General features: G+C 36.0%; 1 protein-coding gene across 6 annotated transcripts in view; it reads left to right on the top strand.

Moving 5' to 3' along the window:
* RGS7 (regulator of G protein signaling 7) overlaps positions 1 to 26,128 on the top strand; it is a 667,489-nt gene that overhangs the window by 474,428 nt on the left and 166,933 nt on the right. For all 6 annotated transcript variants that reach the window (XM_044002222.1, XM_044002224.1, XM_044002218.1 and 3 more), the window contains exons 5-6: positions 7,893 to 7,999; positions 16,452 to 16,503. In XM_044002222.1, coding sequence (XP_043858157.1) covers positions 7,893 to 7,999; positions 16,452 to 16,503 — 159 coding nt within the window. The remainder of the gene's footprint in view (positions 1 to 7,892; positions 8,000 to 16,451; positions 16,504 to 26,128) is intronic.

The following is a 26,128-nucleotide window of genomic DNA, read 5'->3' on the forward strand; positions in this document are numbered from 1 at the left end:
CCCACTTCCACCTAGAGTTAAAAAACATGTCAAAGGGGGCAGCTAGGTGGCACAGTGGATAAAGCACTGGCCTTGGAATCAGGAGTACCTGAGTTCAAATCCAGCCTCAGACACTTGACACTTAACTAGCTGTGTGACCCTGGGAAAGTCACTTATCCCTCATTGCCCTGCAAAAAAAAAAATATGTCAAAGGAGAAAGCTTCCAAAGTTTAAGGAAAGTGATACATTAAAAATTTTGGCATTTTAGAGTCCTCCTTCTTCTTTATTCATTATTTATCTTTGTTTCCTTTATTTTAACGCTGCTCTCTGGGCTCTGATCTCCTTTTTGCTAGCTAAATTGTCTTCTAGAGGCAATTTCGAGATAAGAATTTCAATTCTCAGTTGATCAAAGCCAGTTTTCTCACAGGTACATTCCAATTCATCAAGTATTGGACGACATGGGATTCCATTAGAAAATACAACCTTAATACAGAGTCACAGAGCTTTAACTACATCCCAAAGAGTAATGTGGTAATGTATGGGAAAAAAACCCACCACTTTTCAAAAGTCCTATTATTTTAATTATCATTTAGGTCTATTGAAAGATGGTACAAAACTGTCTTGAAGAGATTCATTGTTTAACAATATATACAGGGTGTTCTAATCTATTAAAGCTTAAAATCTATTAAAATTTATTAAAGATTAAAACTGCACTGAGTCATAGAACACCTAATAATGTCACCAATATATGAGGGGGAAAATTGAGTTAACTCAAAGTTTGAGATATCCCCATATATAAATCAATAATATGGCTGGTATGCATTTTGGAATTCTACCTTGATATTACATTGTTCAAAATAAATAGAGACATATGGGGTATTGTGGATTGTGAAGTGAAATGGATTTAGAGATTTAAACCTGCTTTGATTTCTAAACTACCTTACAATCTCCTACTATAAGTCAAATCAAGTCTAGCAACACAGACTTGGGAAAAGAGAAATCAGCAGGGGTTGCAGTAGGCTTGATGATTTTCTCCACAAGACTTTTGGCCTAGGAACATAACTTAATGACTAAATGTGTTGACAGCTATTAGGTTATTTCTGTGGCCACCACCAAAAGTCTCTATATAAGGTTTTGAACAAACTCACATGGCCTTTTATTATTGAGGCAAATTTAAAGGTGTAAGAAGAGGTAGGGGAGCTTTTGTATTTAGGCTCTCATTTGGGTATGTGGAAATTTATTTTGATTTGGGGACCCTGCCTTTGGGCTGAGATTAAAAAGCCTTAGGCTCTCAGTGTTTTTTTTTTTCTGTGAGGGGCTGGTGCCCCTCCCCCTCCACTTTAGCAGAGCAAAAAAAAGCCCCATGGGCTTTTCAAAACCTCAGGGCAGGTGGCTGGGGGAAAAACAAACAAACAAAAAGAAGCCCCAGCTCCCTATGCCCTGAGGGGAGCTGCCCAGGAGATCCCAGGCTTGTCCTGCCAAGCCCTAGCATAGCCTGTGCAGAAGTCCCAGGTGTGCAACAGGGTGCACGGACCCCTTGAGCCCCGCTGGGCACAGCCCTAGTGCGGCCAGCAGATTAGCTTGGCGGGGGGGGGGGGGGGGGGGGGGGGGGGCGCAGAGAGCCCGAGGTTTTGAGGGGAGAGATGGAACATATATACAGAGCTAGCAAGATGGGGGGGGGAACGCTGGAGGCCTAGGAGGACACAAGGAGGCAGGAAGATTAAGAGAATAGAAGGACGCTGGAGGATAGAGAAATGGAGAGGAGACTAGAGTCGCAGAAGGGTCAGTGAAAAAGGGATGATAGAGATGCTGAGGGGGAAATGGAGAAAAAGCTAAAAGCAAGGAAGGAGAACGAAACAGTAAGAGGCTTTTGGGGGGGGGAGGCGACAAAGTGAAAGGGGCTTGGAGTTAGAAGAAAGCAGTTGAGAGGCAGCTAGGTGGCACAGTAGATAGAGAACCGGCCCTGGAGTCAGGAGTACCTGAGTTCAAATCCGACCTCAGACACTTAACACTTACTAGCTGTGTGACCCTGGGCAAGTCACTTAACCCCAATTGCCTCACTAAAAAAAAAAAGAAGAAGAAGAAAGCAGTTGAGAAGTGAAAGTTGGAGAAATCTGGGGCATACCCTAAGGCAAGAGGCAGCAATGGCCCTTATTATATTAAAAGCAGACAGGTTGTATAATTTGCATTTCTTAACCCTTATCATTTACATTGATTTTTATAAATAAATTCTGCTTTGGTTATTTAATTAAGAGGCTTCTTAATCTTTTGCTTATCAATTTGGGAGCAGTGTGGAGAAATTTTTAAATGGTCCATACTAAATTAATAGCAATCAGATAGACAATCAACAGTCCCAGATTAGGCTTTAGGTACCCCAGTCAGATTAGGCCCCCCAAATTAGGCCTAGTCAGTTAAAATATTCTTACAATTGAATGGCCACCCAGATGGGACAACCCAATTATAGTTTTTCTAAAGTTATAATTTTTCATATAGTGCACAATTATAAATTTTTCCAGATTAGATATAATAACTTTTTACAAGAGATACTTGAGTTTGGGAGTATAGATAGCCATTCCTCAGTGTAGATAGCTTATATTTGCTGCTGATGGTTCTGATCCAAATAAACCTGTTGAGGCTGAATAGCTATAAGGAATATACTCTGCAGGAAAACCTGATGGGGCACTTGTTCCATCGAGGTACCAAATTATTGCTTTTCTAGAAGAGCCCTTATCACATTAATAGGTTGTGGTGCTTCAGTACCTATAAGATGGTAAACACGTTAAACAATGTTAGACTGCAAACAAAATGAGCAAATCTCCCAAGGCAAAAGGATGTGAGTAGAGATAGATCATGAATATATTTATAGAAGGGAAAACACAATTATATTTTGTAATTACCTATGAAGTCACAGGTTGAGAAAAGGGTCATTTCTAATGGTGGCAGGCTAGCAACTGTCCTCTCCTCATTTACTGTTGTCAGTGCTGCATTGGGACAAGACAGTGAGTTCCCAATATCATACCACTAGGTAGTAGCCAAGCTAGACTCATAAACCATGTTTTCTAACTCCTGGTCACCTGTTCAAATAATCTTTCCACTATACTTCTACATACATTTGAGCTACTTCGAGATTCACTGATTATCATGATAATGATGGTCATAAAACTAAAAAGGCATCTCTAAGTCCAGGGTATCATTAGACCAGGTATTTTTAATGTGCATCTAACCAAATGCCATGAGTCTCAACATCTATATGTGGGAATTAGAAGGCATCAGCTATTTTGGAGCTATTTGTTTTAAGCCATTAGAACTTAAAACTGCACTAAGACTTATGAAATACATTGCATTTAACTTTTTACTTTATGCAAAGATAGCCATCAGAGTAGTTTATTTGGATACTGACCTTAGATCCTATAATATTAAGAATACAATTCCCTTCATGAAATTTTAACATGCTTTCTCTGCATTAGAAGTTCAAGGTGGGGGGGCAGCTAGGTGGCGCAGTGGATAAAGCACCGACCTTGGATTCAGAAGTACCTGAGTTCAAATCCAGCCTCAGACACTTGATACTTACTAGCTGTGTGACCTTGGGCAAGTCACTTAACCCCCAATGCCCCACAAAAAAAAAAAAAAGACGTTCAAGGTGGGCAAAATTGTGTCATCCTGTCCCAGTAATCTGCATTAAAATTTTACACTACTCTGATTTGATCACATCCAACAGATATAGTCAAAAACAGTGAGAATTCCACAGGAGTATAAAGCAGAGTTTTGCCATGGAAGGGAGATTATCAGGGGAGAAAAGTAGATAATACTTTTCTCGCCCCCCCCCCCAAAAATAAGTAAGTAATGGGACATCTTTACATAGAAGCAGTGGGGTGATGCACAAATAACTATTTGTAGTTTCAACTTACTTTCGTACTTAAAGGATCTATAATTGCATCAGTGTGGGCGTTGACCTCACCAATGCAGATAATTTACAAAATAGTCTTCATAAGTTCCTGTGCCTGAAAAAGATCATTACCAACCTTATAGAAATGAGCCTTGCACATTGATAGACTTTCCATTTGGGTGGGGCCTTCCAAAACTCTGATGGTATAGCTTTTGAGAATTCCATCAGCTCCATGCTGTGATGAAGCACCAAAATTGGGCTTCAGCAGAGGAAGACATAAAAGTGTAGATATTATGGGTAAGCACTTTGCTTGTATTTATATTTTGTATTAGTATTCATGAATATAAATACTAATATATTCATATTCAGAAATAGCTCCCCATTTACTCAATATGGTAACAATCCCCTTATCTGACAGAGTTATCTCAACTTTCCAAATACCTTTAAGAAAAACCATGTATATGAATACTTACTTGAGTCTATACATGCACACTTTATTTTTAACTTGGATCCCATAGTCATGTAATCTGTCACTGAACCATGTTTCTTCTTATCAGTCTCTATCCAAGCCCCGACCTTGGGTTTAGCATGTACCATTTATCTGCATTGATTACTGATTGCCAATCTCCCCAATTCAGAAGTATTTCATGGACTGGTATTTCAACAAATAACCAAGAGCAAGAACTGTATTTTAAACTAATATTTTATTTTTCCTCAATTACATATTAAAAAATTAATATATTTTTAAAAATTCTTTCTTTCCCTTCCCCACCCCTGAAATGGTAATCAATCTGGTATAGGTTATGTAAGAGTAATCATGTAAAACATATTTTCATATTAGTCATTTTGAGGAAGAAAACTAATCCAAAAAAAGGAAGAAAGAAAGAAAACGAAAAATAGTATACTTTGATCTCCATTCAGATTCCATCAATTCAACTGTGTCCAAAGGGCTAAAAAACTGCGCATTTCCTTTGACCCAGCAACCATTACTAGGTCTGTATCCCAAAGATAACATAAAAAAGGGAAAAGGACCCACATGTACAAAATATTTATAGCAGCTCTTTTTGTGGGGGCAAAGAATTGGAATTGAGGAGTTGTCCATCAATTAGGGAATAGGTGAGCAAGTTTTCGTACAGGAATATAATGGAATACTATTGTGTTATAAGAAGCAGTGAGCAGACAGATTTCTGAAAAACCTGGAAAAATTACATAAACTGATGCTAAGTGAAGTCAGCAGAACAAGGAGAACATTGTACATAATAACAGTAATATTTTATGATGATCAACTGTGATAGACTTAGCTCCTCTCAGCAAAACAATGATCCAAGACAATTCCAAAAGACTCATGATGGAAAAAAGCTTTCCACATCCAGAAAAAGAACTATGGAATCTGAAGGCAGATTGAAGCATACTATTTTAAATTTTTTTGTTTTTTCTTTTTCTTTCTTGTGGTTTTCCCCCTTTGTTCTGATTCTTCTTTCACAACAGGACTAATGTTGAAATATGTTTAATATGATTGTACATGCATAACTTATGTCAGATTGCTTGCAGTCTTGGGGAGCGGGGAGGGAAGGAAGAGGGAGAGTTCTATTTAGTGTGTGTGTGTGTGTGGGGGGGAAGATTCCATCAGTTCTTTCTCTGGAGTCAAATAGCATTTTTCATCATGAGTCCTTTAGAATTGTCTTGGATAATTCTATTGCTGAGAACAGCTAAATTATTCATGCATGTTTATTGTACAGTATTGCTGTTACTGTGTATAATGTTCTCTTGGTTCTACTCACTTCACTTGCATCAGTTTTTGTAAGTCTTTCCAGGATTTTCTGAAATCATCCTGAAGAACTATATTTGTTTGGGGCCCTGTGAATGAATGAATGAAAACCATTTATTATGCACTTATCATGTATAAAGCATTATGCTAAGTGCTGAGGACAAAAATAGCAAAGTGGAGATAGTCTCTGATCTCAAGCAGCTCACATTCTAATGAAAGAGACAATACATATAAGAGGTTTCAGTTGTAAGTCAAGTAGAAAGATCCCATAGTTCTTAGCATGCAGCAGAAATTTTCCTCAACCTCCAGCTCAAGATCCTTGCATCTACCATATAAAATAAAGGGAGAAGGGAAAGGTAAGACAAGAAAAATCAAGATAGAGCTATCCTTGGTTATCTGAAATTCACCTACATGCTTTATTTAAGTTATGTGTATATGTATGTGTATATACATATATACACATAGACACATGTATAAGTATATACACATATATAATACATATGTATATAAGCTTACATATAGTCAATTCTTGTCATTCACAGTAGTTATGTTCTATAAAGTTGCTTAGAGTACTGAAGCATTGTTCTTAGTGGAAATACAGGAATAGGTTTCTGTAAGCCTCTGATCAAAACATTTACTTTTGGAGAAGCTAGGTGGCACAATGGATAAAGCACTGGCCCTGAATTCAGGAGGATCCCAGTTCAAATTCTTCCTCAGACACTTGACACTTACTAGCTGTGTGATCCTGGCTAAGTCACTTAATCCTCATTGCCCCACAAAAACCAAAACAAAACAAAACGAAACAAAAACACCTAAAAACAAAACAAACAAAAACATTTACTTTAGCACTTTCCAGAGTGGCATCATGTATAGAACAAGAAATCTCCTCTTCCTTTTTCTGGATGTGCTGTATTGTTGATTCATTAACATTGAACTCATAGCCAACAGCACTACAGATTCTTGCCTGAATGAAGCTTATCTAACATAGATATTTTGTCTATAAGATACATCCACAGTCTTCTTGTACTTAGGAACACTACACAAAACTTCAGCTCTATGCTTGGGGTGCATTTTAAATAGTAAAATCACCAGCAAAAAGCACAAAACCCAAAAATGTGGTACTAAATAGACTAAAAAGGACACATATACGGTATGAGAGCTGAAAGAAAAAGCCAGTGTAGGATTGTTTGATATCAGCTACAAAAAGTACACATTGATGACTTGAATTTTTCTTTGCTCTCCCCCAGTAAAGACTATGGAAGTACTGAGCAAGTATTGACTTGGGGATTGCAAGTCAATTTTAGCAATTAGGTAAATTCAAATATTTGAAATTCATGAATGAGGAGGATAGAGTAAACAAGAACAGGCATGTATATACATACATGTTTACCTGTTTGTCCTCACCTTTAACTTCTACCAGATGTAATATGCAGTGAGCAGAGATAAACAGTAAAGAGGCAACCTGACCAATGGGTTGAGGGGAAGAGGTGGGTAGAGCCAAGAGGGTAACAGTAGGAATCAAAGATGGCCACTGGGGTGAGATTCACACATCATCTGCCATCAAACAAATCCACATGCTGTACGTAGGCTGCAATATATGGAATAGCCAATGCTAGAGCTGCCTGTGGGGGCATACCTTCTAGGGCATACTTCAGTTGTACCTGAGAGCATCACTGTGTTACAAAGAGTAAAATGACTGATAGCAAAATTAAGGACCCTATGACATAAAGAAATTATTAAGCTTATGTTCAGCACATCTGTTTAGTCAGACAGAAACATCTGTAACATTTGGGAAAGACCATACTAAAGAAAAACAGCTAATTTTTTTTAAAGTGGTCTAGTTTAAGGGCTATACCTCTGTTATCTGGAAAATTTTCCCCACCCACCCAGGGAAACCCATCCTTTAGAATAAATGTGGCATTACTCTAAATAGTTTTCATATGTGGAAGGTGATTAATGAAAAGGCGAAATGGAAGGAAGATATGTGTCAACTGAATCTAGTATCCAGAGAGAAATTATGATGAAATGAGAGGACACTTCGAGGTTACTTAATGTTTAAAGCTGATTAATAGAAGCAGCAATCATGTCAGTAACTTCTCTTGTGAAATCAAAGATATTATAATATGCACAAAGCAATGCTTTCAGAATGCCAAAGATTTGGATTTTACCCGTGTGTTCAGAGAGATTGAGAACTGTTATTGTCATAACTGAAAGCTATAAAAGCCTTTATACATTCTTTTCTTTCTTTTCATGAAACAGTGGAAGCTCTGCATTTGGGGACATTAATGGCTGCCCATGGCTATTTCTTTCCAATCTCAGATCACGTTCTCACATTAAAGGATGATGGCACATTTTACCGATTTCAAGTAAGTCTATTCCAAATGTACTTTAATCAGCTGATGGGATGCTTGTCGGGGTTTTAAAAGAGCACTTTTGAAAAAGATGATTTCTTTTCTGTCCCTTTGAGTTGGGTAAATTAGGAATGCTAACTAACGGTTATGAAAGAGAAAACAAAATCTACTAACAGATCCAGAGAATCAAGGAAAGGTCATCTGAGGAAAACAATGTCTTGATTATTACATTTTAAACAAAAGGAGCTTGAGATCAATACAGACACTGATTTGACAGCCTTCAAGAGGTAGAAATGCCCCCATCTGTGAGTTGTGAGTCTTGGTTAAGATCCCTATTTTTAATCAGAAATTTATTCTGAATGCAAGCCATGTAGCTAGAGGGTGGGGATGAGCCAGTGAGGGGTGTGTGTGTGTGTGTGTGTGTGTGTGTGTGTGTGTGTGTGTGTGTGTGTGTGTGTATGTGTATGTGTGTTTGGGGGCAGAGTTCAGGGAACATCATCAATTGCATCCCCTCCACAATTTGATACCAGCAACTTACCTGAAAGTCAGTGAAAACTATCCTAAACCTTTCTTTGCAAAGTATAGTCAACTGAGATAGGAAATGAACTGAGAAATGCTACAAAGTGCTAATGACTCCTTTCTCTGCACCCCCCATTTCCTTTCCCCACCTCCACTTCCCCCACACACATCTGGGCCATTTCAAATGAAGCAAGCAGGCCTATTGTAATTGTCCTTTCCACTAATGGATATTCCATCTAACTTCATTTACTGTGCAGACATTTACCACTCGAGTCCACTTGAGCATACTTGGAGCAAGTGATGTATATTCTGTGATAGAATCAGACACGATGAGTCAGGAATCACTGATTAGAGGATTGAAGTTTACTGAAATAAAACATGCTGATAATCCCAAAGGTCAAACTTCAGGATTGACTGCTTTCATCAGTGAATTTCTGGAAATTATGTCCAACAATCTAAATTTCAGATATCATCATGATGCTGTTTTGAGAAGCATGAGAAGCAGAACACTGTGTCTAGGATGATCACTAAAGAGAAAGCTGGGAACCACTTGGCTAGAAAAACCAGGCAACCAAAATAGAAGGGAAAAATCAATTTTAAGGACATTTTCTTTCCATCAAAAGGTTTTTTGTAGCCGTTTTTCAAAGGACAGTTGGAACACAAGCAAAGGAAATTCAATATGCTTTTTCTCTTTGTATTTCAGTGGTTATCTGATTTAGTCAGCACGGTTGCTCATATCTTGATATTTACTTTCCTAATCTGAATTAATTTACAGAAAACCAGCCTTAATTGTTTAAAAAAAACCTGAAATTTTTAAGGAATGTAATTGTTTATTAAGTTATTTTATTGATTTCAAATAAACATAATGACTCAAAATAAATGAAAAGTTTTCTAATTATTACTGCAATGCCTGTTTATAAAGAGATTTTTAATTAGCATACAGTTGTTTATATATAAATCGTTTTTTCTAAAGTACTTCAAAATAGTCAATTATCTTTAGGTCATTGAGAATATAACTTTAGATATAATTCATGGAATCATAGATTTAGGGCTGGAAGGGATTTTACAAGCCATCTGGTCTTGTCCCTTCACCTAAGAATGAGGAGACTATAATCAATAAAAGTTAAGTGACTTGTCCAAGATCACACAATTAATAAATAGTAGACAAAGATGTCAGCTGAAGCCTACTGACTACAAATCTAGCATATTTCCACTATATCATACCAGTTTACAGGTCATCTAGCCTAGAAGTGTCAAACCCAAATAGAAATGGGGAGGGGGCATTAATCTTTACATAAGGATGCCTATGGATCATGTAATCAGTTAGTTTAAAAATGTAATATTATCTGTGATTTCGTGCATATTTTGTTAAATATTCCCAAATTATATTTTACTCTGGTTCAGGGAATTTTGTGGACCTGTTGGCCCTGTACTTAATACCTAAATTCTATCCCAATGCTCATGTTATTGATAAGAAAACTTTGGTTAGCTTTCCTTTTTTTTTTTAATTTAAGTATTGATTTATTTGACCTTGCTTTCTTTTTTTTTAATTTTTTTTTCTTGTATGAGGTATTTTATTTTTTCCGTTACATGTAAAGATAGTTCTCAACTTTTGTTTATACATGCTTTACAATTTCAGATTTTTCTCCCTCCCACCCCTCCCTCCCCCCTCCCCTAGACAGCAGGTAATCTGATATAGGTTATATCTATATATCTCTATACATATACATATAGATATATATATATACACACACATATATATATATATACACATAATAACATTAATCCTATTTCTGCATTAATCCTGTTACAAGAGAAAGAATCAGAGCAGTGATGCAAAACCTTAAAATAGAAAAAAAAAACAACAGCACCCAAAACAAAAGAAATAATATGGTTCAATCAGCATCTATACTCCACAGTTCTTTCTTTCTTTTTTTTTCTTGGATTTGGAGATCCTCTTCTATCATGAGTTCCCTGGAACTCTTCTGTATCATTGCATTGGTGAGAAGAATATAGTCCATCACAGTAGGTCAACACTCAATGTTGATGATACTGTGTACAATGTTCTTCTGGTTCTGCTCATCTCACTCATCATCAGCTCACGTAAGACCCTCCAGGTTTCTCTGAACTCTTCCTGCTCATCATTTCTTACAGCACAATAGTATTCCATTGTATTCATATACCACAACTTGTCCAGCCATTCCCCAATTGATGGGCACCCTCTCAACTTCCAATTCCTTGCTATCACGTAAAGAGCAGCTATAAATATTTTTGTACATGTGGGTCCCTTTTCCCCTTCCATGATTTCCTTGGGCAAAAGACCTAAAAGTGGGATTGCTGGGTCAAAGGGTATGTACAGCTTTATCGCCCTTTGGGCATAATTCCAAATTGCTCTCCAGAATGGTTGGATCAGCTCACAGGTTAGCTTTCCTTTTTAAGGAAATAAGCAAGAAGTAGACCAATCCCATTTAAATATATCACAAATTTTGAATTAATGGTGTTTATTTAATAAGGATTTATCTTCTGATATAGTTTTTAAAAATAAGATGAATTACTCTCTAACTTGCCAACTATATGATATTACAGGGAAACTCTGAATATGTCTATGTACCACTATTAAAACAAATCAACCTGCAATAAAAATATTTGTAAATTCTAGTTTATGGACAATTTATATAGAGAGATATTTGTTGAAGCAAAGCTCCAAAACAATGAAATAACCAAGTCATACATTTGAGTTTGTTATAACCATTGGACTTGTATTACTTGGTGACTTTTGCCTTCTTTATGCAAAAGAGTTTTTTTATTCTAACAACCTTCAAAAGGTTTTTTCTCACACAATCAATTAAACTTTTCCTTAAGAAGACCTTCTCGAGAAAAATTCGAAACTAGAAATCTTATAAAAACACATGTTGAAAACTATCTCTAAATGTAACTGGAAAATAATAAAATATTTATTTGGGGAAAAAAAGGATGACCTTCTTCTGAATATTTAAAAATCCTGGAGTTTTGGTGCTTCCACATGAGTCCACAGGGCAACACAAGTTAATAATCCATGAGCATTGATAAGGAGTTATCAAAGATTGGCTGATCCCACACCTCTGAACTTTATACTCCTGCTTTGTTTCTTATCAAAATACACACAGAAGAATTAAGGTAATTGGAAAAATCATGTCAGTTTTAGCATTCACTATTTCTGAGAATATTAATGATTTGGTACAATATGCGAACATTCTGTGTCCATTCAAATATTAATTCTTTCATTTAGCAACCCTTTTTAAAGCAGTAGGGAAGGCACTAGGATGAATGAGAAGAAAATTAAGATAGAGCACCTGCCCAATTGAAGTAATTAGTAGAGCAGAGGATATAACACATATATAAAGATGTAATATTTTGAATAAAGAACCACTATGAACTATGTAATACGAATAATACAAAAAGGAACTTATAAGAGATGCCAACTACTAATTTGAAGGGAAGAGCCTTTCAGACTGGGGCAAACCAAGGAAGGCTTCATGTATAAAGTGACATATGAGTTATCCTCTAAAGCAGAGGTGTCAAATACTTCCTAGCATGTCTGGAACCAGATGAAAATGTATTTGGGAAATATTTAGCAAATTCAATTAACTACAATAAAACATCATGTTAATGTGTAGTTTTCAAAGTCAAGATGAAGCCTCCAAGAATCCTTATGAATCATTTAGTGGCCCCCATTGCTTTAAAAGGTATTTAGGATTTAAAAAAGGAAAGGTGAGTTCTAGGAATAGTGTATAACATGACCAAAGACTTGAAGACTTTCCTTTAAATTAGGACTCTTTTTCCTTCATGGAGAATGATGATTGAAATGTTTCATATTTTTTATTAATAAACTCACTGAAGGAAACTCGACTTTCCTAAACCAGAATACTATTCAAGATTTCTTTATGTCCAACCTTTCCTAATGACAATATACCCCCTTTTATTCTGTTACATAACATGTCAGTTAAAAAATCCTTCATCTGTTTTTAAAATAGAATTGATGATGTCTGGGAATTCACTGCATGCTATTTTCAGGGAGATAACCATCAACAAAATATTTACAATGGGATAATGATCAAATAGATATCACAGTGGATGTCCTTATTACTAAGGGTTGGGTATCATGGTTTGGGATGTTTTTTAATGTCACTGACTAGTAAAGTAAAATTAGTTCACAACAGATAAGTGAATGTCTCCAAATTTCATTCCATCTGGTGGGTATATTTCCTCTGTTAGCTGCTAATCTGATTCTCACCACTATCTTTTCCTCCTAGTGTTTTGGGGCATACTGCTAGACAAAATAGACAACTGGTTATTGCTTTTCACTAGAGTCATAATCCAGAGATGTCCCACAGCAGTTCTGGCAAACAGTACCTTCTGCAAACTCAAAGTGTTGGCAATAATTTGGTATACCATTGTTCTGACTGGCACCACACCAAAACATTTGCATTTTCTTCCTTCATCAGTAGAGGGAAAGAGCAGCTTTTTCCTACTGAACTATCCAGTGCTCATTTAGCAAGATGCCCCTTTGGGTTTTTGGTAAAATGTCAGCCAACTCTATTGAAAAAGTAACTTTTAACTTAATCCCATAGTGTCATAAATTGACACACTGGCTGTAGAATCTCATAGTTATATTTCTAGTAATCCCATCTTTTTTGGGGAACTGGACAATAGAAGAATTAAACTTAAAAGTCCAGTTTTCTGAAATATGCCCAGGGCATTAACTCAGTAAAAATAATAAAATAATTTCAAAAATATTTTTCTACTAACAGTTCTTGAGTGAGAAGTGATACTCTATGAGGAAAGAATAGTTTTTCTTCACAATGTGACTTCTTATTTAAATCATTTTGATACATCAGTATTTTATTTAAAATTTAAAAACAAGTACCCAAATTATCACTTTTAATCCAAGGATATGATAATGAATCATGATTTTGTCATTGTTATCTGTTTTCCTTTTTTTTTTTTTTTTTGGTGGGGGAGGGACTATAGTTAAGTTCTTTTTAACTGAATAATAAGATAGGACTCTGGTCACTGGAATGAAGTTAATTCATGTCCCATTTCCCATTATTGTGGAAGTTATTGCATACAAACCAGAATTTGAGATATGTATATGTGAAGGTGGTGGTAGGGAATTGGAATTATTCTCTTTATTCTCCATTCCTGGCACTTGACTCTTATACTCAGTCCTCTTATATCCATCCTTGCTGACTGAAGAGAATGAATATGACAAGTGCAGAAGAGAAAAATGAAAGTCTTTAAGGACTATGTTTCAGAATGGTTTTCATTTGCTCAGTAGTAAAACTATATTAGTAAAAAAAAATTAAATTAAAAAAAAATTTTTAAACTATATTAGTCCCCAGAAAAGAAAAGAAAAAAGAACTGGAACACTTCTCCTTTTACCCTATTAATCTATTAAATTCAAGCTGGATGCTAAAAGTCTTTGAAGGAATAATTTTAAAATTTCTATAGATTAATGACTTGAATATAGCAACATAAAGATGGGGTGGGGGGGGGACCAGGGCAGGTGTTTTCTAGTACCATCAGAGCTGTAAAGGGTGAATAGTTAGAAGAGTCCTGGGGTCATAGTAGTTCACATATTAGTAGACAATTAATGTACATAGAATCAGAAAAATATTACATGCCTGAATCAAATTTATGTATAATACTCATGCCATACATCCTAGTAAGAAAGAAGGCAGATTATACATTAGATTATATTTAAGACCAAGGGTATTGATGCCCTTTTGTATATATGCCCCTGACTAGTACAATGCTATCCACCAAGTGGACAATCAATCAATATTGATAAAGATCTTATTTGAAGCATTGCTTTCCAGTAACAATGTGATAGTTATATGCCAAGTACAAACTTTTGTTGTTAAGCCTAGGATCTCCAAAACATTTCATTACGGTGAACTCCTCATAATATAATGTTCATTGGATTTCTAGATAAGCCTTATATTATTTAAGGGCACCATGAATGAGAATGCATTTGGCATTTAAAGTATGAGGAAAGAGATTCAGTGACTCCCAAATTGAAAAGAAAACTTGAAATTCTGAGAATAACGATTGATATGTCATCATTGCTACAAACTTAAGTGATGATAGAAAAGAATTTGGCCTACCTATTCCTCCTCTATCCTTTCCTTTTCTTTTTTATTTGTAATGATTGTATTCATCTATATTTATTATTTATTATTCTATAGTATCTATTCTATTTAACATATTGTATTAATTAACATATTAATCATAATTAATTGTATGTTGTGTTAATTGAGGTTTATGTCATATTTATTATCAATATTTATTATATTTATTTGTATTTATATTTATGTAGTTTTTTTTTTCTCTAGACACCCTACCAGACTAATTGGAATTATTTTTATAGAGTTCTCTGACCTGTACCTCCAAATAAAGAAATGTCTTCAGGGCCCTTGATATCACAGTTAGGTCAAAATGAGATGGTACTTGGGAACACTCTGAAAATTGGGATTTTGGTGACCACAGGCCAATTTTGCCTCATCTTGAATGTTAAAAGAAAATGTAGGGAATCTTGATTGAATTCGGTTGAAGGTCATAGAGGACTTGCTAGGATAACTTCAGGTATCCTGGCCTCTGTGTTAAGACTCAGTTTCCTTGGGAGGAGATAAGGGTCCTGGAACCCCAAGAGTCTGGGGCTATTTGCTTTGAGCTTCAGGGGTGACTTGATAGCCAGACACAAATTCTATTCCAACCAATACTGGCTAGTAAAAAGTTTCACGTCATCAGGATCCCTCTGGATAACATGTTACTATTCCATTGTCCTCTTCCTATATAATGTAATATTTAGAAATATATTTTTCTAGTTTAGTACATTATAGAGAAAATATATTCTTCTTCAACAACTTGACTATGTTTATGGTACATATTAGATAATGATTATTTTGACATTTGTGCATAATTTATTGTTGTCATATTAGCAAGTGAGCCATAACAGAAATACTTTTTCAGAAGTGGTTGACAGACTGCCTGAGTCCATTTTGTAATTTCCTTTTTATTTCTTTCATATTATTTGTTGTGTTACTCTATACCAGAGCAATACAAATGATGTGGCCACACTTAATCACATAATATGTGTTATGTGTTGAAAAGTCATTCCTAAAGACATTACTTATCTTTTATTCAGCAAAATCTCAAGACAAAATGGTGTTCAGTACTGTTAATTTACCTTTGGGGAATGAAGTTCAGTAAAAGGGTGTAAAATGAAAGTTCTGATTGAGATGATTTTTAAAGATATTTTCCAGTTCTGAAAGTCTATAATTCAAGAGGTTGCCAGAATTATGAATTCATTCAGCCAAATGAAATGTTATTTTTATATTATCTAACTTAAATCATGAAGAGTTCACTTAAATTGTACAAATATCAAATATGACCGAATGACATTAAAATCTAATGGAAGAGTTTGTCTCATCATTCAGTATTTTTAATTCACACATTCTATACAAAGATATTTTTTAAATTATGAAGCAAAGTATCCTATACAAATTCTTGCTACATGAACTTGATTTAACACAGTACTTTGAAACTATGAATCAAGAGAAATTCTCATTTTAATAATGAAGTGATTGATAGGCCCACTGAGGATATATCACCCATACAAGGAATGATTTGGTTTAGAGTTGGGGCAGACACAGAGATAAAATGATTAAAAATAACAATGCCCATGCTGTGTTTAGTCTGTGGCTGATCAAGAGTTGTAGACTACAATTTAAAGTGTAGTTCAAATGGACTAGATAAAACATGCCACTTTGGGACTTATTTATTAACCAATAAATTAATATCAGCAAACCACTCTAAGGAAATAAGTAATGCTCAAGACCATAAAACTAAAATTTGTGTAACTCTTATATTGTCTAACATATATTCCCACTTTTTTTTTGTTCTATAGACACCCTATTTTTGGCCTTCAAATTGTTGGGAGCCGGAAAATACAGACTATGGTTAGTGTGGATGTCTCTCCTCATTTTACTATTGACAGAACTGTGTTGTCTGGATGGACACATCATTTCTACTTTACTGCGCTTTTCATCATTAAGGGAAAAGGAAGGTGCACTGTTGAATGCATCGCAAACATTTCTAACACTGAATTTGTAATGGGGTTTTGATTGGTAAAATTTTCCCCAAACCTAGGGTCGACTTTGCAATTCTTCTATGACTCTAGAGATAGTGTTTTACTGCTGTGACTCACTTTACATTCATCATGGAAAAACAAAAAGTCCCAGGCAGAATGGCCAAGGTGAAACAGATTCAAGTAAGTGTTGTGAGCAATAGGAAAAAGTACTACTGATTACCATTTCTTTCTCTGTAGCTGACAAATTGTGTTATACTAATAGTAGGCCTAGTTGCAAGCAAGAGGAAAGTCTCATAAATAAATGATGAATGAAACTCAGTTGATCTCAAAATAAACCCTGCTCAGGGACCCTGCTGTCAGGAAGCTAATCAACGAGATAATCAACAATTAATAAGTCCTATTCCTACTGACAACTCAGAAGTATTTTGAAGGTCATTGTAATAGTAGTTAAGATGATTAGAAAATTCAAGGTCATTTGGTGCTTTCAGGAAGGACCCCCTGAAGATATCAACCCCTTAGTAAGGTCAACAGTGATCCATATGTCCCTTAACTCAACATTTTTATAAAATCTATTTTGACATTTCACATAGTAAGGAAGTGGGAAGATGAGAAAGGGGTTCCCTATTATTAATTTACGGTAATAAAATTAAAAACCAAGAGACCTATAGAGGACCTATACAACCAGAGAGGACAGACAGACAGACATAGAGAGAGAGAGACAGACAGACTGACTGAGAAAGAGACAGGGACAGAGAAAACAGACACACAGAGAACAAGAGACAGAGAGAGAAAGAGAATGATACACAGAGAGAAGAGAGATAGATACAGACAGATACATAGAGACAAAGAGAAATAAACAGAGAAAGATAGAGAATTATATGGAAGGGAGAAGAGAGACAGGTACAGAAACAGACAGAAGAGAGAGAAAGAGAAACAAAGACTGAGACAGAGGCACAGAGAGGAAGACAGAGAGGAAGGAGAGAGTGAGAGACAGAGAGAGAAGAGAGAGGAGAGAGACAGAAACAGAAACAAAGACCAAGACACAGAGAGAAAGAGAGCAAGGAGAGAGAGAGATTATAAATTAATTAAGCACTCAACTGATGGAAATACAAATAAAAGCAAAACCTATAATATACAGACCAGAATATCCATATATTAATTTATTTTACAGTTACGGAATGCCCCTATCTGCCAGCCAGGATTACCTCCTACCCTATATTATAGTACTTGGTAAACTAAATTAATTTTAAGAATTTTGTTTGGTGGGCATAAGATTAGAGCAAAGGAAGTTGGATAGTCTTCTGGGATATTTTTTCCTGTCTGTATATAAAATGATGGGAGTAGAGTAGACAATTTCTAAAGTTCCTTTCAGTTGAATGAGTTTAATTAATCCCAGAGCCTATTCTTGTTCCATTATAGAGTGAGCTTTTCAAATGCCTGGAATAGTCCCTTCAGTCAGGAAAGGGACTCTTTCTCCTGGGAAATGATGGATCAACATTAACTCCTATCCTCCAAATCTTTTTCTGGACTTCAGGCAAAGCATCACTCTTTCATTAGCATTTATTATTAGAATGTCATAATTTCCATAATTATAGTTCATCTTACCCAACTTTATATTTAGATTTCTGGCTCCTTGAGAAGGTTTTGAGTCTATGAGACTTCTAAGGATTAGATTGCTTCTTCAGATGTGAATCTTATGCATTCTGTGTTGTTTCTTTTAGCTTCTATTTCTAGAGGATCACCTTTCTCTAGCCACATTGCTTTGGGATTTGCAGTCTCCTCTGCATTGATGACATGCATGCATGTGTAAAAAAGGAAAAGAGAATTGAATCTTAAAACTACAGGCCAGTGAACCTGAATTTGATTTTTACCAAAATTCAATTTTATGTCATTAAAACAAGGCATTGTGAAGTCTTGAACAGAGAGTTAGCCTTAGAGTCAAGATGAGTTGGTTTTATATTCCATCTCTCATACATACTGCCTCTATGACCATAAGCAAGTCACTTAAGCTCTCAGTACCCTAGCAAAATGTGAGATACATTTACATCATGAGAAAACTCAGATAAGTTCACAGATCTGGATGGAAAAGAATATTCAGAGATGATTAGTGACAGTGTCGAAAAGAAATGAGTAACATCAAAGAGCCAAAATGATTAGCTAGGGGGCAGATCAAACTAAACAAATTGTATTCCCTTTTTTGGGAAAGTTATTAAACTTGTAGATCAGTTGAATGCTTTGTATATAGCCTACATAGATTTTACCAACACATTAACAGAGCTTCTAATGATTTTCTTATGGAAAAGATAAAGATGCTGACTAGCTTGTACTATAATTCGAAGGATGCTGAGGTGAATGGCTCGTCTCAGAAGAGTCACATTTTTCTCCTCTCCTAAGAAAGTTGTGCTTGATGTTTACCTCATAAAACCTACATGGATTGGGGATGACAAGGTACTTGGTTCATGTGAAAAAATAAAACAAAACTCAACAAGAATAAAACAACCCACCAACCACCATTTCCTCCCTTCTTCCCCTTCAAAACGAGAACATGCTGGGATCTCAGAGGCTGTACTACACCTCCAGGTAGTGATGTTCTATCATTTGCTATTGCCTTGTCGGGAATAAATAAAACATATTGTACTGATGTGAATTATCCAAATATTAACTTCTCTATAGCCATTTGTTCAGTAGTAAATTGTCTTAAAACATATAAAATCTAGTTTGGGTGTGGGGGGAGGTGGAATGATTATATGATATAGTTAGGCAATGGGAATCCAAGCACAAAGCATATTTATGCTACTTGGACTCTAAAATAAACTTTAGGCAGATGGGACTTAGTTGCTTAAGGCTGAAAAACATTGACTTTATTTTCATGATTTGTCAGATGTGCTTTATTAAGAAATTGTTTCTTCTATTCTCCTAGCAGTCCTTCATCTGTCCTTCCTCCCCTCTCCTATTTCCACTGCTCCCCCCTCCCATGCCTCATTTTATATCCTCCTTACACTCCTATGGAAAAACTGGTAAGAATTAATCATCCATGGTCAGGTTGGGTAGAAGGTAGATTTTTTTCAAAGGTATTCAACCTTTTAAAAAATTGAAGGGAAACAACCATTTATGTTTAATTTCTACCACCTTCCTTAATTATAAGGTTGAATATGGCAAAAGAATGACTTAACATATGCTATAAAGGCATGACTTCTTATTCAGACCCATTGCTATGGAACTCAAAGTAGGCGAGTACTGGTAATTTTCAACAAGGAAAATGTAATTGTGGCATTCAAAATTTAAACAAATGAAAATAACTCTGAGGATTGTGGCAAGGAACACCTACATTCATTGGCATATCTAGGGCCCTTTCAGGCACCCCAGCACAGAGGATTTTCAAAGAAAAAGAGATCTGAGGGCAGAAGAGAGATACAATAAAACCTTGAGGTGATGAAGAAATGATGGTCAGAGAGGAGTGAGGAAGCACCTGGATATTGGTTTTGTATCTAACTTTAACAGCTACACAATAGGGTACTTATATGCATTCATAATCAAAGACATCAATAAATTATTGTGGACTGGCTCCATTTCAGAGTTTGTTATCTGCTTTGACAAAGATGGGATACATCCTACCTCTCTTGGTTGTTCTGTCTGTCTGTCTATCTATCTATCTATCTATCTATCTATCTATCATTTATCCATCTGTCAGATATTCATTCATGCATTTATTATATAGGCTTTCAATTCTTTAGAAGAATAATTAGCTTTAAAATGTTGAGTAAGGAAACAGAGTAGGATAAAGAAAAGCTGGTCTGGGAATCTGAAAACCCTAGTTCCAGTTGAAGTTTTTACCATTACCTAGATGTTTAAGCTTGAACAAGTTGCTCACCTTCCTGGGTCCTTGGTTTATTCAACTATAAAATGAGCAGATTGAACTAGTTCAGGAGTACTTAACCTAGGGCTAGAGAACTTGGGTTTTTTTTAACTTTTTTTTGTATGTGTGAGGCAATTGGGGTTAAGTGACTTCCCCAGGGTCACACAGCTAGTAAGTGTTAAGTGTCTGAGGTCGGATTTGAACTCAGGTCCTCCTGACTCCAGGGTCAGTGCTCTATCCACTGCCCCACCTAGCTGCCCCTGAACTTGTTTTAATAGAAGTTTTGAGAACTGGATTTCAATGTAATTTACTTTTTAATTCTATGTATTTTAATTCTTAAATTTTACAAATTTTAAGAATATTATTCTGATAAGGATAAGCTTCATCAGCCTATTAGAAGGCTCTATGAAACAATCAAGGTTGAGAACCCATAAAGATGATCTCTCAGGTTCCTTCTGACTCTAATGCTGCTAAGTAGGTACTATTTATAACATGGAATCTTAGAATCTTGATTCAAGAATATTGGTCAATGAATCAATGTCTCCCTGTAGGGAGGTCTCCACTAATACACAGCATGGCTAATTTTATCAACAACTGGGATGAAACATATTGGGTATACTTTTTCAAGTTTTTTATTGGCATAAAGTTTGATTGACAGTTTTTTTTAATATGGGATTATAGAATCAGATTTTAAAAGTTACCAGCAGGTATGAACATTAAGCTGAAACTCATATGATGATACAAAACAATTTAAAACTTTGTGCTTTTGTTAAAAATATTAACTAGGGAAGTACAGGATGGGTGAAATCTAACAGCAGCATTTCGTTTAAAAATAGTGACTAGGGGTAATGGTTTATCAAGAGATAAATATGAGTTAATAGAATGACAATATAGCTGCCAAAGTTAGGCATTCATAATTGCATTTTTAAATTGTGTTTGGTCAGGTCACTCAATAAGCATTTATTAAGTGCCTATTATGTATGTTAAGCCCTGGGAATACAAAGGAAGTCAAAAGATAATGCCTTCCCTCGAGATGCTAAAGGGAAAAACAACATGTAAACAACTATACAAATAATCTATATACAAATAAGTAGGAGATAATCAACAGAGAAAAGGCCCCAGAATTAAAAGGGATTAGGAAAGGCTTCCTATAGAAGGAAGGATTTTAGCTGGGACTTGAAGGAAACTAGTGAAGTCAGGAGGCAAGGATGAGGAATGAGAGTATTTTAGGCATTGGGGATATTCAGTGAAGATGTCTGGAGTTGAGAGATGGAATATCTTGTTTGAGGAAAGACAACATCAGTTTCAATGACTCAAATGGTAGGTGACAAATGGAAGATGTAAGAAGACTGGAAAGGTAGGGGTAACTGGGTTACGAAAGGATTTGAACACCAAATATAACATTTTATATTTGATCTTGGGGTTGATAGGGAGCCACTGGAATTTGTTGCATAGGGTTGTAACATTATCAGATCCACACTTTAGGAAAATCACTTTGGAGCTGAGGAGAGGTTGAATTTGGCCCAGGAGAAGGTTGTGAAGGCAGACCAACCAGTAGACTACTACCATAATCTAGGCATGAGAAAATGAAGGCTTCCACCAGCAATATAATAAAAGAGAAAGGGGAATATCTGAGATATGCTACAAAAGAGAAATCAATAGGCCTTGGAAGCAGATTGGATATAAGGGAGATAGTGAGGACTTGTGGATAACACCTAGGTTGGGAAAATGGGAGGATGGTGCTCCTCTTGATAGTATTTTGAAGTTTGAAGGGAAGGAGGATGTGGGAGAAAATGATAAGAAGTTCCATTTTGGAGATACACAGGGATCAGAATAAGGAAGATTATTGTCCTATTATACTTTTTAATGGCTTAATCAGTTCTGGGCACCACATTTTGGGAAGAATATTAAAAATATGAATATATCCAAGGAAGGAAAATAGGATGATAAGGTACAGGTAAGTGACTTTCTGGTTATATAGGAAGAAGTGGAATATAGTGAATAGAAAGCTGACCTCAGAATAAGAAATATTTTGGTTCTAATCTTGTCTTCTGACATTGAGTGAATAACTTAACATTTCAGTTCCCCAGGCAACCCTCTAAAACACTGAGTTCAGGTCAAATGAGGATATGCATTAGTAGGAAACAAGTATACAGGCATTTATTAAGCACATACAATGTTCCAGGCACTATGCTTGGGTTGCTTTCTCTCTCTCTCTTTCTCTCCCTCTCTCCACACACATACATGCACAAATACATGTGTGTAGGTACATGTGCATATTCATGTATGCATACATACATATACACATGTGTATTATTTATGTGCATATGCATATAATTTTAGTTGATTTTCACAATAACCCTGAGAGACAAATGTTTTTATTATTCACATTTTACTCTTGAGGATTTATTAAAGGAAGTTACATCACCAGGAGTTCACTATAGAGATGAAGTCGCAGGTCTACCTCCCCACTCCCACCTGCCATACTCCTCTGTCCAAAACAATCACTTATCTGAGACTCATTCTTGTGGTAGAAGATCTAAGTAACTGTTCATTTTTCACCAACAATGACAAAGGACAGGCAAGAGACTGTGTATTCTAGTTGTTCAAGAATGTTATTCATTATCCTTTCCACCATTTTACTATTACATATATACATATATACTGTATATATGACTGTCTGTATGAATGTATGGATATGTGGATGGATGGATGTATATGGTAAAACCTTGACATAATTAATGGGTTTTATTTCAAACAAGGAGATAGTAGTTGTTGGTTAGATGATATTTATGGGCCACAGGGCCACAGGTTGCAAAGTGGGATAGAATCCCAGTTCTGGAGTTTGGAAGACTCATCTTCCTAAGTTCAAATCCTGTCTCGGGTACTTACTGATTGTGTGACCCTGGGCAAGTCTCTTAACCCTAATTGCCTCAGGTTCTCCATCTGTAAAATGAACTGGAGGAGGAAATGGCAGTATCTTTGCCAAGAAAACTCCAAACAGGGTCAAGAAGAGTCAGAAACAACTGAAAACAACTGAACAACAAAACAGGACATAGGCTATATTCACACCACTATCCTTGTGAGGTGGACTAGCAGAGAAAAGGAAGATGACTTTTTCCTTCAGGAATTTGTGACCTAATTAGGGAAAACAAGCACACACAGAGATACAACTTAATTGCTTTTTAGGAAACATAAATAAGATGAAGTAAACAGTGAGTAGATATTACTTCAAAGTCTTAGATTAGTGAGGAAAAAATAGGACCAATGTAGACTAAGTAGTTGATAATACTGCAATAAAGCAAATCATGGAGGCTACAGAAAAAAGACAAAAATTTGTTCATCCCAATAGTATGCAGCCTTTGTTTCTTGTCCTAAAATAACCACAACTGTATATATTTTGTTTCTATCCTGATTCTTTTTCTTCCCTAATTTTAATGACTGGTTATTTGAAAAATTGCTAACATCAGTTTACTAAAAATGTCTGCCATTGTAATGAATTCACCACTGGTATATCTAGCTTTTAGCAGGCAGATAATAGGGGAAGGAGAAAAATTTCTCTTTAACCTTGTGAAATGTGAGTAGGTTTGTGTAGTGGGAGAAAGGATTGAAAAAATGTTTTTTGAGCAATTATTTCTTTTACTCATCATTTTCTTCTTTTTTTTTCTCTTGGTAAATATCCCAAAACTTATATGCAACATAAATTGAATTGTGTCCCAAGGGTATGTTCTTCCTTTTAACTCAATTTAAGGGTTTGGCTGAATTCCAGACTACTAGTGTTCACAATCAATTCCTGTTTCTACATTCAAGAGAAGTTATGCAGGCATTGCTAAATGAGATGAAGGAAATGTGGAACCTAATGTTTTTTAAGTTCAATATTTTCTCTACTTAATTTAGTTACAACTTTGTAGTTCCTGAAAATAGCAGCCATTAATCAATTCAAAAGCACATAGACAAAAGTGATTTGGTTCCAGCCATGAAAGAGCTTATGTTCCATTAGGAAAAGTGATATCTATGCATTCAAGTAGGTATAGAATATATACTAAAAATGCGTCCCTGCCATGGATGTGTTACACCTTTCCCCAAATACATTGACCTAGAATGATCATTCCTGGGAATTCATGAAGATCCTGAGACACTAAGTCAGACCTTTAGCAAACAGTTCTTGCCCAGCCAAACTGTAAATCAAAGTCCTTTATGGACTGAAGGTCTAATTTCCAAGGAGTCATGTTAGTGACTCTCATTTCTATATTATGATACCATTCATTATGGAAAGAACCTAGATTATATCTGTAGCACTATACAGAACTTTCTGCTCATCCCTCTGTGTAAGACATAGAAACATCTATTCCACAAATCAAAGAATTCGGGGCTGGTCAGATAAGTACCTCAAATCATTTCTTTCTGCACTGATCAAGGTTGCTTACTCCTAAATTTTTGAATCCCACCTGTTCCTCTTCCATGGGGCAATGGTATCAAGCTCAGGACCACTAATCCTTACATAAGGATCCCTTTAGCCACATATTGACTTAGTTTTAAAATGTAATATTATTTCTGTTTCATTGTATTTATTTTGTTAAATGAAACCCCTGTCCCAAAGCCCATTGATATAGAACTGAATGATCTGCCCTGAATGATTGGGGGGATAGGAGGAAGAGTTAGCAAGAAGAGAGAGCACTCCATTCTCAGCTAGTTCCTGGAGAGTCCCCTTTGAATCCTTCAGAAATCTTCAGGGCCAGTCCCCTTTGGGACTGGTCAAGCTTCAATTCCTCTTCAAGCATCAAGTTGGCTTCCAACTTTGAGAGAGAAGATAGAAAAAGACAATTCCACTTCAGGATGCTGAAGGAAAAAACTCTGGGAAGACATGAGAGGAGCATGCAGTCTCCATCATGTCTCTATTCTTAGTTTGCTACTCTAGAGTCCTAGGGAATTATTCCTTGAGTGAGATCCAGAATGATCTCTCTTGGTTGAACTGAGTTATCTTGATCCCAATGGGAGAGTTCCTTTGCTCTGTATTGTTTGGCATATATTGTCCTATGTGTACCTTTTTTGATTTCTGTTTTGCTACCAATTTGGATAAATGGGTTTCTTTGATATTTTCTGAGTGTGTTTATTGTGGAATTAATATTTGGTGGTAAAGGGAGCAAGCCTTAGATATATAACTTGGGGTCCCCCTTACTGCTGAAAATAACAAAGCAAAGGTGGAACTTGATCATATCCCCTAGACTTACAATTTAAGGCATATAGGTATACTTCTTGCTCAGTACCCCCTCTCTCTGAGGAAAGCAGAGTGCTGACTTCTTGGCTCCAATCTCCTGCTTCCCCTCCTGAGAGGAGTGAAAGTCTCCCTTAGAGAAGGTTGGATGAGGAAGAAGTTAGAGATGTCTGGTTGTCCTCCCTTCAAGCCACACACAACAACAGGCCCTCACAACACACGGCCTCACTACACATGTATGTGGGGCTTTCTTCTCTACTGCTACATAAATATTCCCAAAATATATATTTAATCTGATTCTGGCTATACTGTGGAATGTTGTATTTCTTTGTTTATTTAACCAGCACTTAGCATGTTGCCTGGCATGTAGTAGACATTTAACAAATTTGTTGAATGATTAAATGTGTCTCAAAGTCAGTCTTT

The sequence above is a fragment of the Dromiciops gliroides genome, chromosome 4 (assembly GCF_019393635.1).
Source record: "Dromiciops gliroides isolate mDroGli1 chromosome 4, mDroGli1.pri, whole genome shotgun sequence".
NCBI lineage: Eukaryota > Metazoa > Chordata > Mammalia > Microbiotheria > Microbiotheriidae > Dromiciops > Dromiciops gliroides.